The sequence below is a fragment of the Scardinius erythrophthalmus genome (genome assembly GCF_964197995.2).
Source record: "Scardinius erythrophthalmus genome assembly, chromosome: 17".
Lineage (NCBI taxonomy): Eukaryota > Metazoa > Chordata > Actinopteri > Cypriniformes > Leuciscidae > Scardinius > Scardinius erythrophthalmus.
In genome coordinates this window covers 34504418-34522625 of record NC_138237.1, presented here as the reverse complement: position 1 = coordinate 34522625, position 18208 = coordinate 34504418, and the positions used below count along the sequence as shown (strand labels likewise).

The following is an 18208-nucleotide window of genomic DNA, read 5'->3' as shown; positions in this document are numbered from 1 at the left end:
TACCACATTACCAGTCCCCGACTTTTCATTCTAAACGTTTCCCAGAGACCGAGTCTGAAACCAACATATAAAGAGTCTGAAGACAAAATATAAATGAGTAAAAAGGTGTTTAATGTTGCAATTTCAACGGTTATATTATTTTTTAAGTTTTTGTTGTACTATTTGTTTTAGTAACTTTAAGTAATCAGAGGTAGAATATTTAATATAATATTTCTGATTTCAAAAACATTAGTAAATTAATTTATTAGGCTACTGTAATATTATAACAATTAATATATATTTTTAAAATTTTACTGTTATTTTTAATAATTATGGTTTAAATGTTATTCAGGTGTTTTATTATTTGTTTTTTAAGTGATTTTTATTTGACCTGATGTTATCATAATTTCTTTAAAGACCCATGAAGACAAAATTTAAGTTGTTCGGCTCTTTGTATGAATATGTTAGTTAGCCTTACTATTATCTATAAGCTAATGTTCTCCAAAACAATGACAAAAAGGGGGAAATACGTCAATACATTGAATATATGAAATTCCGAAACTGACATAATAAATAAATAAATAAACGAAGAAATGTAAAAAAGAAAGAAAGAATACATAAATAGGCTATATACATAAATAAATATACAAAGAAATGTAAAATAAATAAATAAAAGAGTATTTATACTTTTTGTACTTTATACTATTCTTTTATTTCCTTGTTTATGTATAATTGTATTTTTTCACATTTATTTATTTGTTACTTTTATTTACTTCCACATTTCTTTATTTCTACATTTCTTTATTTTCACATTTATTTATTTCTACATTTATTTATTTCTACATTTCTTTGTCCATATGGTAATGAGGGGGATGTGATTTACCTCAGACATCAGCAATCGAGCTCAGAGTGCTGAAGCTTTGAGGCCACAGTGACACTTTGTGGTGTGACCAAACGAAGTGCAAGCTTTTGCAAGTCACACAGGGAATGAATGACTTAGAGATGGCCAAATGTAAGTCATTTACAGTAATATCACCCTAATTTTAGGTGACCATACATATTCTTTATCCTGGACATGGCCGTAAAACATAATTCGGTTGAGATTTGAACATGAACAGAAACCACATCTTCAGCAGATCTGATAACAGAAACGTTATCAGCGCGTGAAATTGTCACTTAGAAATCAAAACTCAATATTTTCAGAAATAAATAAATAGTTTTTACCCTCTTGCATTTCTGTTTATAGTGTAACTATGCCTAATTTGATCACTTAGAAATCAGAGCTCAATATTTTGAGAAACAAATACATTTTTGACCCTTGCATTTCAGTTTATTTTGTAAATATTTACTAAGTATATTTGCATACAAGTCAAGTCACCTTTATTTCTGTAGCTCTTTACACAATATAGATTGTTTCAAAGCAGCTTCACAATAGTAGCAAATCTCAAATTCTGCTCTAACAAGCCAATAGTGTCATTATACAGCCAAAACTTCAGTTCCGTGTTGATTCAGTTCAGTTTAATAAATGTAAAGTTTATCAATTGTGCACATACTGTATACAGTGTATTTGTGAACAATACATGTGTGTGACAAACTCCTGTACACTCCACTGCACACCGAACAAGCAAAAGACACAAGAGAGTAGTGTTTTACATTTTTCACATTTGTGTAGTTTGGCGTGTATGTGGCTAATCATTTGACGGTTTGTGTGTAGTTACTATGCAAAAACAGTTTTTAGATGAAGTGTTTTTTCTTCTCTTTTGCAAGAGATGTGTGACATTTTGCATCTTGTCAGCGTGTTTTGAGGTTTTGTGTGTAGATGTTTGAGAAATGGAGTCATAGTTGCAGAAATTGTGTGTAAGCAATAAAAAAAAAAAAACTGTAGCCTATTATTATCCTTTTCTTTCTGTGTGTGAAATAGTGAAATCGTTTAAAACTACATTACCCATAGTGCAAAGCGTCTTCCGGCGGTGACGTTTCTGAACGGTGTCATCAGCCGAGTGCAGCGTGGGTTTTTATCTTCAACAAATCCTGCTGAAGTTATTCAAAATGACGGTAAATTTGATTTATATTAAGCCGGTTTGATGTTTCGCACTATTTACTTCATGCGGTTTGTAGCACTGCCTGTTTCATGATCTCAAACTCCCCAAAAAATGATTAAACCGGTCCATTGAGCAGCATGGTTATCTTTAGCGATAGCTTCATGCATATGTGTCTGTTAACGTTGTTCATGTATGTTCTTTGAATCCTGAACAAAAAGTAGTTGCAAATATTCGATCCACACAGAAAGCGATCTCTACAACCAGATTAGCAGCTAACACTCTCTGGCAAGTCGGAATAAGTTGTTGGCAGAGTAATATGAATAGAGTTGACAGCTGTCAATCAGAGGTGCTGATGTGTGTAGCTCAGAACAGTAGTAATGCTCAAGTACCAGTTTATAGCTTAGCAAATTTAACATTGTGGTTTAATAAGCTTTAGATAATTAACAGATCAGAAGATGATGAAACGTTCATTCATATTTGAATATACAAGATATGTCCAACAATTTAAATAAACTTTAATGTAACTATAACTGACTATATAGTCTATATATATATATATATATATATATATCACACACACACACACACACACACACACAGTACCAGTCAAAAGTTTTGGAAACTATTTTTAATGTTTTTGAAAGAATGGATTATGCTCATCAAACCTGTATTTATTTGACCAAAACTACAGAACATTATTGTGATTTTTATTACAATTTAAAATAATGGTTTTCTATTTTAATATACTTTAAAATATAATTTATTCTTGTGATTTAAGCTAATAAATCTAATATGATGATTTATTAACAATGTTGGAAACAGTTGTGCTGCTTAATATATGAAAGGTTATTATATATATATATATATATATATATATATATATATATATATATATATATATATATATATATATATATATATATATATATATATATTATAACCTTTCATACTTATAAAAAGTATAAAAAACAGAACAGTATTTATTTAAAGTAGAAATATTTTGTAACAATATACACTACTGTTCCAAAGTTTGGGGTCAGTAAGAGACATTAAAATTAGTAATGTTTCTAAAAAATTTACCACTTGTGTGTGTGTAAATGTATGTATATAAACAGAAGCCAACATTTGAAGTGGATCAAAACCTTTCATCAAAGTTATACATGAATTTTGAACAATACCTGTTCTTGTCTTTGAACAACTTTGATGAACTTTTTTGATTCACTTCAGATGTTGACTACTGTATATATACAGACATATATACACACACATAACCGGTAACATTTTTGGAAACATTACTAATATTGTTAATAACATATTGTGTGTGTGGTTTTTTTTTTTACCAGTTGTGTGAGTGTATATATATATATATATATATATATATATATATATATATATATAATTTATATTTATTTATTACGTGTATTTTTTCCATGTATTTCACATGTAGAAGTTTAATGTTTAATTTAAATTTGTCATTCCAGGAACGCAAAGGAACAGCAAAACTTGACTTTTTGAGGAAGATTGAGGAGGAGGTTCAGCAGAAATGGGAGAAGGAAAAGCTCTTTGAGACCGACGCTCCAGCCACCATTGGAGGAAGTACAGAGTCAGTCTGTTTTATATATATTGCAGTATTTCCTGAGGTTTTACAGATGATATTCATCATGACTAATATATTATTATCTGTCTACCCAGTAAGAACAAGTTCTTGGTCACATTTCCCTACCCATACATGAATGGGAGGCTTCACCTTGGACATACATTCTGCCTGTCTAAGTGTGAGGTGAGTTTGAAAGCCAATCAAAGAATATATCATAGATATCATGTCATATAATTTGTGAATCAATTATAATTTCTGGTATAGTTTGCAATGGGTTACCAGCGGTTGAAAGGAAAGCTGTGTCTTTTCCCATTTGGACTTCACTGCACTGGGATGCCCATCAAAGTGAGTAGTTTAATCTCTTCTGCACCTCAGATCTGTACATTTTTGTAATCAACATCATATAATGTAATATAACATATCTATGTCTACCAGGCTTGTGCCGACAAGTTGAAGAGGGAAATGGAGCTGTATGGATTCCCGCCCCAATTCCCTGAGGAAGATGAAGAGGAGGAAAAGCAGAAGACGACCACTGATGAGGTCATCATCAAGGACAAGTCAAAGGGCAAGAAGGTATATAGATTATGAGGAAATTCTAACTGAAATGTTGTAGGGTTGATTCATGAATGATCAATATTGTACAAATAATGAAAATTCACACAGTTTTTTTTTTTTTTTTTGTTCGAATGTCATGCCATTGGCAGAGCAAAGCTGTTGCAAAGTCTGGAAGCGCCAAGTTCCAGTGGGACATCATGAAGTCTCTGGGCCTGCGGGACGATGAGATTGTAAAGTTTGCTGAAGCTGAACATTGGCTGGATTATTTTCCTCCTCTTGCTATAGAAGATCTGAAGAAAATGGGTCTCAAGGTAGTGAAAGCTCACCTGAGCCATTGTCGTTCTGCCCATTACTTTGTACTTTGCTATTTAAATGTAAAATGCACCATTTTAATGCTGTAGGTTGATTGGCGTCGCTCCTTCATTACGACCGATGTAAACCCCTTCTACGACTCTTTTGTGAGGTGGCAGTTCATCACTCTGAAAGAGAGAAAAAAGATCAAGTTTGGGAAAAGGTATGGTAAAATATTGAACTATGACTTAAACATTCATTTTGTTTGTTACTGGTGGAGGGAAACCAATACATGAGTTTTACCTGTTAATCAATACTGATAGTTGATAGTTGTGACACCAAAGTTTAATATTTGCACAAATGTAACATGCATCATTAAAGGTAGGGAGACAATTTGTTACATAAACACTTGGTGTTATACTGGTTGAAACTCTCTTCACATCCTGATCGCAATCAATAATTTGAGTGGTCTGAATATTAAAATGTTGTACATGAGCATGAAGAATCATTTTCACACATGAATTGGCTCCTCTGAGTCCAGAGCTTAAAGGACAAGTTCAGTATTTTACACTTAAAGCCCTGTTTACAGATCGTTTCTGATGAAATATAACGGTTAAGATTAAAATTTGGACACATGCTGCTGTCCCGAGAATTTTAGGTTTATTTCGCTTTCCCCAAAACCTCTAGAATGAGTGTATAGGTGCACTGGAACAATCCTTCATAAAACGCATTAAACTTTCGTTTACAAAGACGTGAAACTCACCGAGTGGTCAGGGGTGTTCAATGATATGCTCACACAAAAATCGCTGCAAAAGATGCTTTCCAACAGGTTTTATCGTAGTTTTTGTCGATCTCCATTGACTTGTATTGGGTGAGCTGTGTGAGGTACGGTATTACTCCGCCGCTTCTTCTTCTGCTTCTTCTGTGTATTCAATGAAATGCCAGTGGTTTGCCTGCACTTGGCAAAGGTGCATTATCGCCACCAACTGGGCTGGAGTGTCTATTATTCAAGCTCTCAACGGAAGAATCTACGGGTGTGAGACGTTTGGAAAAATAGATCCACAGTTTTACAACGAATAGTAAAACACCTGTTGGAAAGCATCTTTTGCAGCGATTTTTGTGTGAGCATATCATTGAACACCCCTGACCACTCGGTGAGTTTCACGTCTTTGTAAACGAAAGTTTAATGCGTTTTATGAAGGATTGTTCCAGTGCACCTATACACCCATTCTAGAGGTTTTGGGGAAAGCGAAATAAACCTAAAATTCTCGGGACAGCAGCATGTGTCCAAATTTTAATCTTAACCGTTCTATTTCATCAGAAACGATCTGTAAACAGGGCTTTAAGTGTAAAATACTGAACTTACCCTTTAAATTCAGCGTCAAAGTCTATTTACAAGTGTTTGAAGTGTTTTTTTGGTCTTATAGATATACCATTTACTCTCCGAAAGATGGGCAGCCCTGCATGGACCATGACAGACAGACAGGAGAGGTGGGAACTATTTTTAATTAAGAAATGCCTTCTTTTTTTTTTGGTATAAAATAGGATGGATATGTGTGTCCTATAGTAATGATCTGTATTGCAGGGAGTTGGTCCCCAGGAGTACACTCTTATTAAGATGAAGATTGTGGAACCTTACCCAGCAAAATTGAGGTAAATTTATGTATCATGTTACTCCAAAGAATGTCACGGTACTGTAAACTCACACTCGATCGGCCCAAAGCCGGCATCCGACCAGTGCGGAAGGTCTTTACGTGTTACTGACTTTTTCTCGTGGCAAAGTATTTTTGGTTAAGTACAATACATTTGAATATGTATTCTCTACATGAAAATAATGAAAATAATGTCAAAGTCAGTTATAATAATCAAATGTAACAATTTATTATGTCAGGTAAATGTATCATGCCAATGTCATAATCAATTAAAAGATAATCGATACAAAACATCAAATGCTCTGGAATAAAGAGAAGAGATGCGAACCCAACATTAAGAAATGCATGAAGCTGAGAGTCTCAGGCTCACGGGCTAATCTGAAGTACAGAAAAGGCCTCGAACTCTTTGCTGCATTCCATTATATAGACAGAACCTCTTTGGAAACATTTGCTAACAATGGTAATTTGCATTCAGAGTTGACACCTTTTTGGGGTAGGAGACCATTTGTCTAGAGACCAACCTTTCTTTGTGTGCCAGTTATCCCTAAACTCTTAAAAACCTTAGTACCTTTCGTTTTACTTATTTGGAAATGAGACATTTGTACCAGTCACACTGAGACATTTCAAATGATACCAAACACGTATAATACTCGATGATAATTATTCACATCAAACCATATGTATTTTTGGGTAATTTTCATGTGGTCTCAGCATGAGAGAGGGGGAAGAGGGGAAGAGATGTATTCTGAGGTTAGACTTTGCGTTTCAAATGGTTTCAAATTTCCTTGGTTGTCTCAGAGAGCATCTCTCTCTTCCAGTTCTTCCAGTTTTTCCAGTCTTACAGCAAAAACATGGTACTTGTAAATACATTTTTTTTCTATGTTTTCAGTGTTCTTAAAGACAAGACAATTTTTCTGGTTGCTGCGACTCTGAGGCCTGAGACCATGTTTGGTCAAACGAATTGCTGGATCCGGCCAGATATGAAGTACATCATATTTGAGACGGCCAGCGGTGACCTGTTCATCAGCACACAGCGGTCCGCCAGGAACATGTCCTACCAGGGCTTTACCAAAGAGAACGGAGTGGTTCCAGTGCTCATGAACATCATGGGCCAGGTTTGTGTCCCTGAAGCACACACTGCATGTGTTTTATAGTAAATAAAGTTGGCCTATTTAACTTTATGACAGTATAAATTAACAAGAAAGTAAAAAAGGAAATAGAATATGAAATCCAAAATTTAAAGGAGAACTCCGGTCAATTTTAACATTGAGCTCATTTTTTTGTACATTTGGAGTGCTGTCAATACAGAGAACAACGACAAAAATCGGTGTTGCCTACACGGAGTTATTCTATTTTTAAAATTTGCACCCTGTTGACTTCAATAGGGCAAGTACTAAACCTGCTTTTAGGCTCTTAACATCCTTGATGTGTCATTACAAGTGCACAGAAAATGTGAGTGATTCCTTCTGAGTGAACACGAGTGAATCTGACTGCAGTAGATGTGAAAGAAATGTATAAAAATGATGTTATTTAAGCCAGCGCAAATACCTGTTTACATCCTGTTTTCGGTTGAAGTCCAAAGTAGTCGATTGCCGAGTTCACACGCGTGATAAACCTATGCGCGTGAACTCGGCAATCGACTACTTTGGACTTCAACCGAAAACAGGATGTAAACAGGTATTTGCGCTGGCTTAAATAACATCATTTTTATACATATCTTTCACATCTACTGCAGTCAGATTCACTCGTGTTCACTCAGAAGGAATCACTCACATTTTCTGTGCACTTGTAATGACACATCAAGGATGTTAAGAGGCTAAAAGCAGGTTTAAAACTTGCCCCATTGAAGTCAACAGGGTGCAAATTTTAAAAATAGAATAACTCGGTGTAGGCAACACCGATTTTTGTCGTTGTTCTCTGTATTGACAGCACTCCAAATGTACAAAAAAATGAGCTCAATGTTAAAATTGACCGGAGTTCTCCTTTAAGAGTAAAATGTTATTTAAATGAAAAAGTATGGTTGTATACTATATTAAAAGGGGGTTATATGATGCTTTTAAATGTTTTCCTTTCCTTTAGTATGTAATGTGTCTGTTTAAATGCATGTATAAGATCTCCAAAGTTACAAAACTCATAGTCTCCCACAAAAGTGATTTATTCTATCTAATGAACGCTGCTCCAGACCTGCCTAAAACATATTGACTGAAGTCCAGATGTTACTTCCTCAAACATCTACATCATAATTTTGTAATATTAGCACAATGCAAAGGCATTTGCAAAGTAAGAAGACAAGGCTTCAGTGAATCGTAGTGTTGTCACCATGTCGTGGTGTTCTGATGTTGGCTCCACATGATCTGCTTTATCATCCATATTTTCAGAGTCGGACTCGGTTTTGAACTCGGGGCCGTCCTTAGGGCGGTGCAACTAGTGCGACTACACGGGGTCCCGTGCTTTAGGGGACCCGGGAAAGCAATAGCAAACTGACTGAGGGAAATCCCCAGAAGGGGGTCCCCACTTCCTCTTAAGGCCCTGATAAACTTCAAACAAAGTTCTTTTTTGTTTTTCGTTTAGGGATAAAACGAAGTTCGAAATGCGTGAGCAGCGACATACTGATAGCGAACATCTGACTCCGCCCACACTGCTGAGAGCGACGGTTAGATGAATATGCAAATATGTGCTGCGCTCTTTCCTCTCGATAAGAAAATAAACACACAGCAAAATTGAGAAAACAGCAAGCATTTTTTAATAATGCATAAGAAAAGCATCCGTTCATCTTAGCAACGTGGATATGTTTGCACAAGCTCTGCAATTCGGCACTCTAGTTAAGTCACGTCTGTTTATTTATATAGCACTTAAAATCAAGCAGCTTTACCGTATTAAACATAAAAAACAGTGTCTGTGTCTCGTTTCATCAGTAGTACAACTTCATTTTCTACTATAAACAGCTGTGTGCTCATGTTTTCACTCGCGGACGTCTGACCTCTACGGCCTTCAATAGTGGAAATGAATCAGAAAAGATTTCCATGTGAAAGAAGGCGGAGCCTCAGCGCACACCTACCAGTTACATAATCGCCATGGACCAATTAGTATGTATTTTTTCTATATATATATATTGGCCTGATTTTGTTCAAAATTACGCTAAACTCCTTCATGCCACCAAATAATGTCACATCAGTTCATTCTTTGATTTCGCTTGAAGTAAATCGGGGCCTTAACTCGCACTGGGGCGGCCTTGCTTGAACTGATACGATAATACCGAAAACATTTTTAACTGTTTGTCTTTACAATTGCTTTAGAAGCAATGGAAGCTGAAGCTCACGATTATGGTTAGAGGCATTACATTTTCTAACACGCTTGTGTTGGCCAATCACAACGCATTGTGTCAGCTGGCCAATCAGAGCACTCTGGGCTTTTCAGAAGGAGGGACTTTGTAGAAACTGGAACAGTATGTGAAATGAATGTGTTTGTTATACATTAAAGCAAGTTAACCTATTCTAGTACAGCCAATAAACAAAATAACGAACATTAAAATAGCATCTCTTTAATATTATTCTTTGTTTTCAATGAAAATGTAAAATGAACATTGTTCTCTGTGTGATTTGTCATCATATATTTTGATTATATTATATTTATATTATTCTATTATAAAATAACAGTAATGATAACATGGTTTATTTTTTTATAAGAAGAAACTACATAAGAGCTAAATAAAAAAAAAAAAAATCCAGCTTGTGCATGTATGATGCGCTGTTTACTGATTCTCTCTCTCTCTCTCTCTCTCTCTCTCTCTCTCTCTCTCTCTCTCTCTCTCTCTCTCTCTCTCTCTCTCTCTCTCTCCTCTCCCTCTCCCTCTCCCTCTCTCTATCTAGGACATCCTGGGCTGTGCATTGAACGCCCCCCTCACCTCATACAAGACCATTTATACCCTGCCAATGCTCACCATTAAAGAAGACAAAGGTACCCGACAACACCCCATAATATCGTCGCATCACATTACCCCTGCACAGACAAGATGCATCTCTGAACGGGCCGCAGGGCAAATACCATGTGTTTTTAAAAGCCAAAGTGAAAGCGACGTCAGTCATTGCGGAGAAAAGCGAAGCTAGGAGAGATGGAATATGGAAATGACCGTAATGAATGTTCCCTCAGGCTGTGCGGACCACATTACGCCGATCACAAACCGCTCTTCACCTAATGCAGGGTGTCCGCGGATCCTTAAAAAGTCTTAAAAAGTCTTAAATTAGATTTTTAAAATTTAAGGCCTTTAAAAGTCTTAAAGTCTTATTTTTACTTATGAAAGGTCTTAAATTTTAGATGGCAATTTGACTTAAACATATCTAAATGTTTTCTAAATTAGAACCATCTAATTAGCGTACTTTTTTTATTTATTATTCTTTCTTTGTGGTTCACGTGACATTTCGCGTCATTCGCGGCAGCGTTACGTCCATCTCCTGCAGACCTGCACGCGCGAAACAGGAGGAGAGAATGAGAAGTGAGTTGGTAAACGTCAGTTCAGTTTTAAGTTCAGTCTTTATGTTCGTAGTGGTGTGCGATGTGTATTGTCTATTATTATGATATTGTAATCATTGTTTTAACGATGTACTGCGAGCTGACATCGCTTTGGTCTCGTACTCCTTTAAATTTTATAAACAGTAGCCTATTGTCAATATTGTTGGTTTCCCCTTTATTTCGCTGACGAGAATTTCAAATTGAAGCCATAGCAGAGCCTCAATGCAACAGACAGCGATGAGTTTTTGACTGGAATCCGCGTTTTGAACGAATCAATTTAATGATTCAATGAACAGTCACTTGCTTCCCGAATGAATCAGCCGTTTGAACGAATTGGTTGAATGAATGACTCCCTCAACTCACTTATTAAAACAGTGACTTGCCGCCACCTACTGGCAGCTTTAGTTTCACATTTAGAGTACTTTTTAATTAGAATGTTAAAATTAGAAATCACAGTTCATATTTAACAATCTCATAACTTTATTTATGCAATTGTAAATGCAGTGTAAATATATTAATGCCAGATCTGATGCCGCCACTGTGTCACCTCTGCACTGCAAAGGTGGATTTTGATTTAATGATTTAATTTGACTGGTAACAGTGGTATTGTGTAATTATTCTAATATAATTTAATTTAAATGTTAGAATTTGACATAAAAGGTGATGCATACATCTACAAATGCCAATATAGAGATGAAAATGCCACTGGAAATCAATTTAAGATGGCAAATATTACCCCTTAATAAAAAATGTTAATTTTTGTTACTATTATCTAATTATTACCCTCAAAACTTTGAAAATATCGATCGAGACATATTTTGTCAATATTACACACCCCTAATGCATGGTATTAATTTTGATTTCTTCGGGTCTTAAAAAGGTCTTAAAAAGTCTTAAATTTGACTTTAAAAAATGTGCAGAAACCCTGTAATGTGATTCGGCAGTTATTCTTTTTCTTATACCCTGGGCTCCAAATTGATACGTTAGAAATGTTAACATCGATCGTTTTAACATTTGTCTAACAAGTTGTCTCACTATGGGAAGTTGTTGAAATTAATTTGTGGTCACAGGAACTGGAGTTGTCACCAGTGTGCCATCAGATTCGCCTGATGACATCGCCGCTCTGAGGGACATTAAAAAGAAGCAGGTGTTGTATTTGTTTAATGGAATTTCATTTTATTTTCTTGATTCAGTTGTATTTGATTTCCATTACTGAGGGAAATTCCCATAGAGATAACTATTTCAGATAAGATAATGTGATGGATGATGACTTTTTTTTTTTTTTTTTTTTTAGGCTTTGAGAGAGAAGTATGGAATTCAAGATTTTATGGTCCTACCATTTGAGCCGGTAAGCAGCTTTTTTTAAGTCGTAAGAGTTCCTGAGCTGCGTTCCCAAAAAGTTTTGTAATACTAAATGGATCGCAAAGACCATTGATGACAATGGGTTCTACAATCTACTTAGGCTTCCAATACTTTTACAGTAATAACCAGCCCTGGGCCCAGATTCAGGGAACATTCTTAAATTATAAGAATAATATAATTATTTTGAATTGCTTTTTTTTCTTCTTATTTTCAATAAGAAATAATAATAACTAGAAAGTTATTTAAAGTTATTTGATAACAAACTTTCATGTTGGCTTGACACAACCAGTCTGAAAGTTAAAAAAATAACTTTGAAAAGCTTTAAGTTTGAAGATTATACTTAAAGATGTCAATAAAATGTTTCAGCAAGTTGCTTGCATATTTTAACACATTGATAGCATGATTTAACATATTCCTTACATGATTTAGCACATTACTAGCATATTGCTAATCATAGATTAAGGGATTTTTCAGAACATTCCTAAATTCTGTGTGTCTAAAGTGGCTTATGTTCCACCAGGTACCTGTCATTGAGATTCCAGGGTATGGGAACCTGTCGGCTCCTTTGATTTGTGATGAACTGAAGATCCAAAGCCAGAATGACAGAGAGAAACTTGCCGAGGCCAAAGAGAAACTCTATCTTAAGGGCTTTTACGAGGGGGTGAGACCATACGAACACCAACATCACTCAAATTCCCCACTTTCTAGTGGAATGCATGTAGGGGACAACTGAAATAATAAACAATTTAAATGCACAGCTAGCCGTGGATTATCCCGCTTATACCATGGTCATTTGCCAGCATCGAAAAGTCAAAGCTGTCATCGATGTTTGCAAGTCAAAATGGTTTTGTCAGTTACGACTCGTTAGATCCAGCATTATGTCCGCTTTAAATCACACACAGAGAAAAAGTAGTCAAGTAAATTTACATTTTTTTGACTGAATCATAACATTTATTCGAATGAATTAACCTATCGAGAGAGAGTAACGTGTGTGAACTACCTGATTCTGTCCAATGTCTCTCTACTGAGTTGAATTACTTCAAAAACAGCGACGTCACCACCTCCTTGCTGAGTAATATAATGTAGCGGTTCGGTAGATGCAAAGTAAATTTATTAATAAAAGTCACGGGGCAGCGTTGACAATAAGGTTCTGTACTTCTTAATGTTTCTAAGTGTATATATCTTTGTATGAGTGATGTGTGTGTGTGTGTGTGCTTCAATGAAAGCAGCCTTCATGTGTACATCTGAACAACTTTACTGAACTTTGTTTTGCTAGATCATGTTAGTGGAGGGTTTCAAGGGTCAGAAGGTCCAGGATGCGAAGAAGCCCATTCAGAAGATGATGATGGAGAAGGTCGGTGGACTATATGTAAAGCCTGACATATGAAATAATAGTCAGAAAAATATATTTGTTTGAAATGGCACAGTTTATTGAACCTTTAGACAATATCTAAAAAGGCTGGACAATAGGGACTGCCTGGGGCCAGCGTAAACGGCAGTGCTGCGTGTCACAAAATAAGTTTATCATTTGCACGTGTTTTTAAGCCATGCCAATTAAAATGTTCAAGCGCAAGAAGACGAGAAAGAGAACTCAATTCAATATTTGCGCGCTGTGTGAGAAGTTTTGTGTGCGCAACACACATCCGTAGCGCGCTCCCAGAAAGCCGCCTCTCAGACAAGAGCGCAAATGCGGAATTGATTTCTCTTTCACGTTTGTGCTTCAATTGACATTTTCACAGAAATTTTTTAAAATGCCCGTATTGGTGAGTATCCTTGTAAACATATTCAGTTATGTCTTCAGTGAACGTAAACAGAAATAAATCGTGTAACTGTGTATTGGATCCGTGCATTAGTTCTTAATGCGCGGATTAGGTCCTAATATTCCTGCTGCTGTCTTTTTTTTTTTATGTTAACAAAGAAAAAAATCACTCACTACTCTTGACTAAATAACTTTAAGGATTAATCTTTCTAATTTCTGTGCCTGAAAACGACTGTTAGATCTACCTAAAAAACATGAAAAGCAGTGTTTATTCATTTGTATGTTTGTTCTATTGTATTTATTTGTGGTATTGCTCATAATTTGGTTATTTGTTCTTATTTTATTACTGACAATTTACATGTCTGTAGATGTAGATACTAATAAACCTTCATCAAAAGCCTGATGGATCGTATTTGATACTCATACTTTTTAAAAAGAACAGCAAAGCAAATGCACACCTTGTGAGGTGCAAATTAAAGGGAAAAACTTAATGTAAAGAAATTATAAATTGAAATTCTACCTTGACAAAGGCCAATTGTTGTCCCGAAACATTGATAATAAATGTGCTTAAGAGAGTGTGCAGTTATATTATCTTTGCACTCACATTTTTAAACATGATTTTTCTAAAACAATGGATAATCAAGTAAACCTTAGTTACTGTTTACTATGTAAGTGTTTATCTCGATATATTTCCCAAATATATAATACCATTTATTTAGTTTTTCTTCAGTTTGGATCATGTTGATAATTTAGAGAACTTTTGCATATCAAATTTTATGCAGTAGGCTTTATAGGGTTAATGATTGAATGGAAAAGGGTTAATGAAATGTTGGTTTGGGAATCAGTTTTTTTTTTTTTTTATAAAATATAGAAATAAACTTGCTCTAACTCAATTTTGTTGATATTTCAAGGATGAGGCACTGATTTACATGGAGCCAGAGAAGCAGGTGTTATCTCGGTCTGCAGACGAGTGTGTTGTGGCGTTGTGCGATCAATGGTTAGTGCAGAAAACACTCATACAGATACTGCATAATGTTGTACACATCTCAGAACCCATGATAACGTCCACTTCTGTCTTGTATTCACTTCCTGTTCAGTAAGAGAATGCCTTATCCTTATGATCTTGTGCGATTTAAGTCCTTTTTTTTATCGTGGTGCATTGCCATGCGGAGTCGCTGATCGACTTGACTTGTCAGACAGTGACTGGGGTCTTTATCTGGCAGGTATCTGGATTATGGCAATGAGGAATGGAAAAAGCAAGCCATGGGTGTCCTGGAGGCTCTGGAGACGTAAGTCTGGCACTTTGTGGCATTGAGGAGATTGCAGTGGAAAATTGTCATGTTGCTTTGGGGTGGCATTCTTGCTGGAGAAGCTTCATTCATATGTGAATATTGACGTTATGCTTTTCTCTTCAGGTTCTGTGATGAAACCAGGAAGAACTTTGAAGCAACGTTGGCTTGGCTTCAGGAGCATGCTTGTTCCAGAACGTATGGTTTAGGTAAGACCTGCTTATGTCTGCCATTGTAGCTTTGTTGCAAGCTTTTCTGTTTCCTGTTCGGTTTTTCTTTTGGAATAAATTGCTTGCAGGGCTTGACATTTGCTCACCAGCCCCTGTGGCTAGTGGTTTTCCAAAGTTACTAGCCACTCAGCATTTTCACTGGCAACAATTTTGACATCAATACCATGGGGAAAAACTGCCATAGAGATATTTTTAATATTAAATTGGTAAAGTCACCTTCATTTATGTTGCGCAGCTTTAGTTTCAAAGCAGCTTTACAGTGATAATAGGAAATTAAAGTAACAGAGATTGTTTTGGCTTTACAGCAGCTCTAGGATAAAGTTATTGTCCAGCTAAAGTTAGTTTTGATTGATTCACTTACATTGCAAAGATCATTAGTTATTAACTTAGGGTAGCAGGAATATTAGGCTGCTGTCACTTTAAGACTGAATGCACGGATCCATTATACTGTTACACGTGTTTTCTTTCTCAACTGTTTAAGTTCACTTAACATCACTGACTGCGTTTACGTGAATACTCACCAAGACTGGCATTTTGACATTATTTTGTGTGTATTTGACTAAGTGCAATAAGCAGCGAAAAATAACTGTATTTAGTTATTGCGCATGCGTCGCGTCTGAGCGCGTTGTTGTCTTTGGAGCTCCATCGATTGATTTATAATTCTTGATTTCTCTTTAAACTCACTTACAACGAACATTTTCTACTTTTCCTCACCTCATAGTTATAACGCGGATTGTTGAGCAAACGCGTCTCAAGCCTAGTGATCCAACGCTGGATACTGGATACTTATAGGTTACGTCCGTGGATCACGGCTGAACGCGTCTTCTCCGCACTCATTTACAAACAAACATTTTTTTCGCCTATCGTGCGTCTACTCTACACCCGTACCACTGAAAAGACGGATTATATCCAAGACTTAAGCCATAAATTAGTATTAATATTGATAGCACCACTGGTAGCGTCGTTGCTAACTTAACTTACTGTCCATCTGTTAAAATGGCGAATATATCAAATGTAAGTAGTCTACCTTTTGGTGCAGGTGAGGACACATTTGAGCTGCACGCGGTGCAGTCTGAGCTGGAAGCTGTTGAGAAACAGATCCACGACCTTTTAGTAAGAAAAGCCGAGCTGATAGACCGGCGGTTAGCTCTTGAAACATCACGTGCCGAGGCACACAAATCAGAGATTAACGTTACTAACCCGCTGACTCCGACCTCGTCTACTCCGTGCGTTCCTCAACATCGGTCCCGAACGTCGAGGTCGCGATCAGCCATGGTCTCGTTCACTCCGGCTCCAACATGCCATCACGAAGCCTGGATTTTTCCGCAGCGGAAGACGCGAGCCAGGTCTAGACCAAGAAAACTCTCTCCGACCCTCCCGGTTTTCGAGATATCCACACAAAACCGCTTCTCCCCTCTTCGCGAAACAGAACGCGATGCTGTGATCATCGGCGATTCCATCGTTCGACACGTACACGCTACGTTAAATAAAAGTAAGGTGCATAGTCACTGCTTTCCTGGTGCTCGTGTTTCTGAAATCGCTGCTCACGTTCCCGAGATTCTGAACGAGCGCGTCGGAACCGTTGTCCTGCACGCGGGAGGGGCCGACATCAGGCTGCGCCAGACGGAAGTTCTGAAGAAAGACTTCAGGAATCTGATCGATACGGTACGCAGCACATCGCCTGATATAACGATTATTGTGTCAGGACCGCTTCCCACGTACCGACTAGGTCATGAAAAGTTTAGTAGATTATTTGCGCTTAATGAATGGTTAATGTCATGGTGCAATGAGCAGAAACTTCTCTTTGTAAATAATTGGAATCTGTTTTGGGAGCGTCCTAGGCTTTACCGTGCTGATGGCTTACACCCAAGCAGATTCGGATCGGATCTTCTGTCAGATAACATCTCCAAAATGTTAAATACCTTTTGACTAGTAACCAAAAGTCCAAATCATAGTCTCTGCTGCACCAATTTAACTGATTTAAATAGTGTAGAACATTGCATAGAAACTGTGTCTATTCCTCGTTTAGTGAGATCAAATCATAAATCTACTGCAGGATCTAGAAAAAATCTAATTGTTATTAAACCAGAAAATGTTGCTATTGGTAATCAAAAACAATTTTTAAAGCTAGGTCTTCTAAACATTAGATCACTCACACCTAAGGCAGTTATTGTAAATGAAATAGTCACAGATAATAGCTTCGATGTACTTTGCCTTACTGAAACCTGGCTTAAACCAAATGATTATTTCGGTTTAAATGAGTCTACTCCAGCAGGATACTCCTATAAGCACGAGCCCCGTCTGAATGGTCGTGGCGGCGGTGTTGCAACAATCTATAGAGATTTTCTCAATGTTACTCAGAAAACGGGTTATAAGTTTATTTCATTTGAAGTACTTGTACTAAATGTTACGCTCTTAGATGTTCGAAAAACATCCCTATTATCTCTAGCCTTGGCTACCGTATATAGACCGCCTGGGCCTTACGCTGATTTCCTAAAAGGGTTTGCAGATTTTCTCTCAGACCTATTAGTTAACTTCGATAAAGCATTAATTGTTGGAGACTTTAATATCCATGTAGATAATCAAAATGATGCGTTAGGGGCTGCGTTTACAGATTTATTAAACTCCTTTGGGGTCAAGCAAAACATTACCGGACCGACTCATCGATTTAATCATACACTCGATTTAATTATATCACATGGAACCGATCCAACCGATATAGATATCATTCCACAAAGTGACGATGTCACTGACCATTACATGGTAACTTGCATATTACGTACTCCTGTAATATATCATGCTGCGCCGCGTTATCGATTAGGCAGAACAATCCTTCCATCCACCATAGATCATTTTTCAAACAGCTTATCGGATCTGTCTCAGCTGCTCAGTGAACCCAAACAAACAGATGAACTTGAGGAATTAACTAGCACTATGAGCACC

General features: G+C 36.6%; 1 protein-coding gene across 1 annotated transcript in view; it reads left to right on the top strand.

Moving 5' to 3' along the window:
• The first annotated feature begins 1938 nt into the window (after nucleotides 1-1938).
• Nucleotides 1939-18208, top strand: part of lars1b (leucyl-tRNA synthetase 1b) — a 36324-nt gene continuing 20054 nt past the window's right edge. Inside the window, exons 1-18 of the mRNA XM_081391740.1 lie at nucleotides 1939-2034; nucleotides 3503-3624; nucleotides 3714-3801; nucleotides 3883-3963; nucleotides 4054-4191; nucleotides 4323-4484; nucleotides 4575-4687; nucleotides 5892-5955; nucleotides 6050-6117; nucleotides 7006-7231; nucleotides 9986-10073; nucleotides 11696-11772; nucleotides 11920-11973; nucleotides 12508-12648; nucleotides 13264-13341; nucleotides 14658-14743; nucleotides 14970-15035; nucleotides 15162-15244. Of these exons, the coding sequence (XP_081247866.1) occupies nucleotides 2029-2034; nucleotides 3503-3624; nucleotides 3714-3801; nucleotides 3883-3963; nucleotides 4054-4191; nucleotides 4323-4484; nucleotides 4575-4687; nucleotides 5892-5955; nucleotides 6050-6117; nucleotides 7006-7231; nucleotides 9986-10073; nucleotides 11696-11772; nucleotides 11920-11973; nucleotides 12508-12648; nucleotides 13264-13341; nucleotides 14658-14743; nucleotides 14970-15035; nucleotides 15162-15244 (1741 nt within the window). The 5' untranslated portion in view covers nucleotides 1939-2028. The remainder of the gene's footprint in view (nucleotides 2035-3502; nucleotides 3625-3713; nucleotides 3802-3882; nucleotides 3964-4053; nucleotides 4192-4322; nucleotides 4485-4574; nucleotides 4688-5891; nucleotides 5956-6049; nucleotides 6118-7005; nucleotides 7232-9985; nucleotides 10074-11695; nucleotides 11773-11919; nucleotides 11974-12507; nucleotides 12649-13263; nucleotides 13342-14657; nucleotides 14744-14969; nucleotides 15036-15161; nucleotides 15245-18208) is intronic.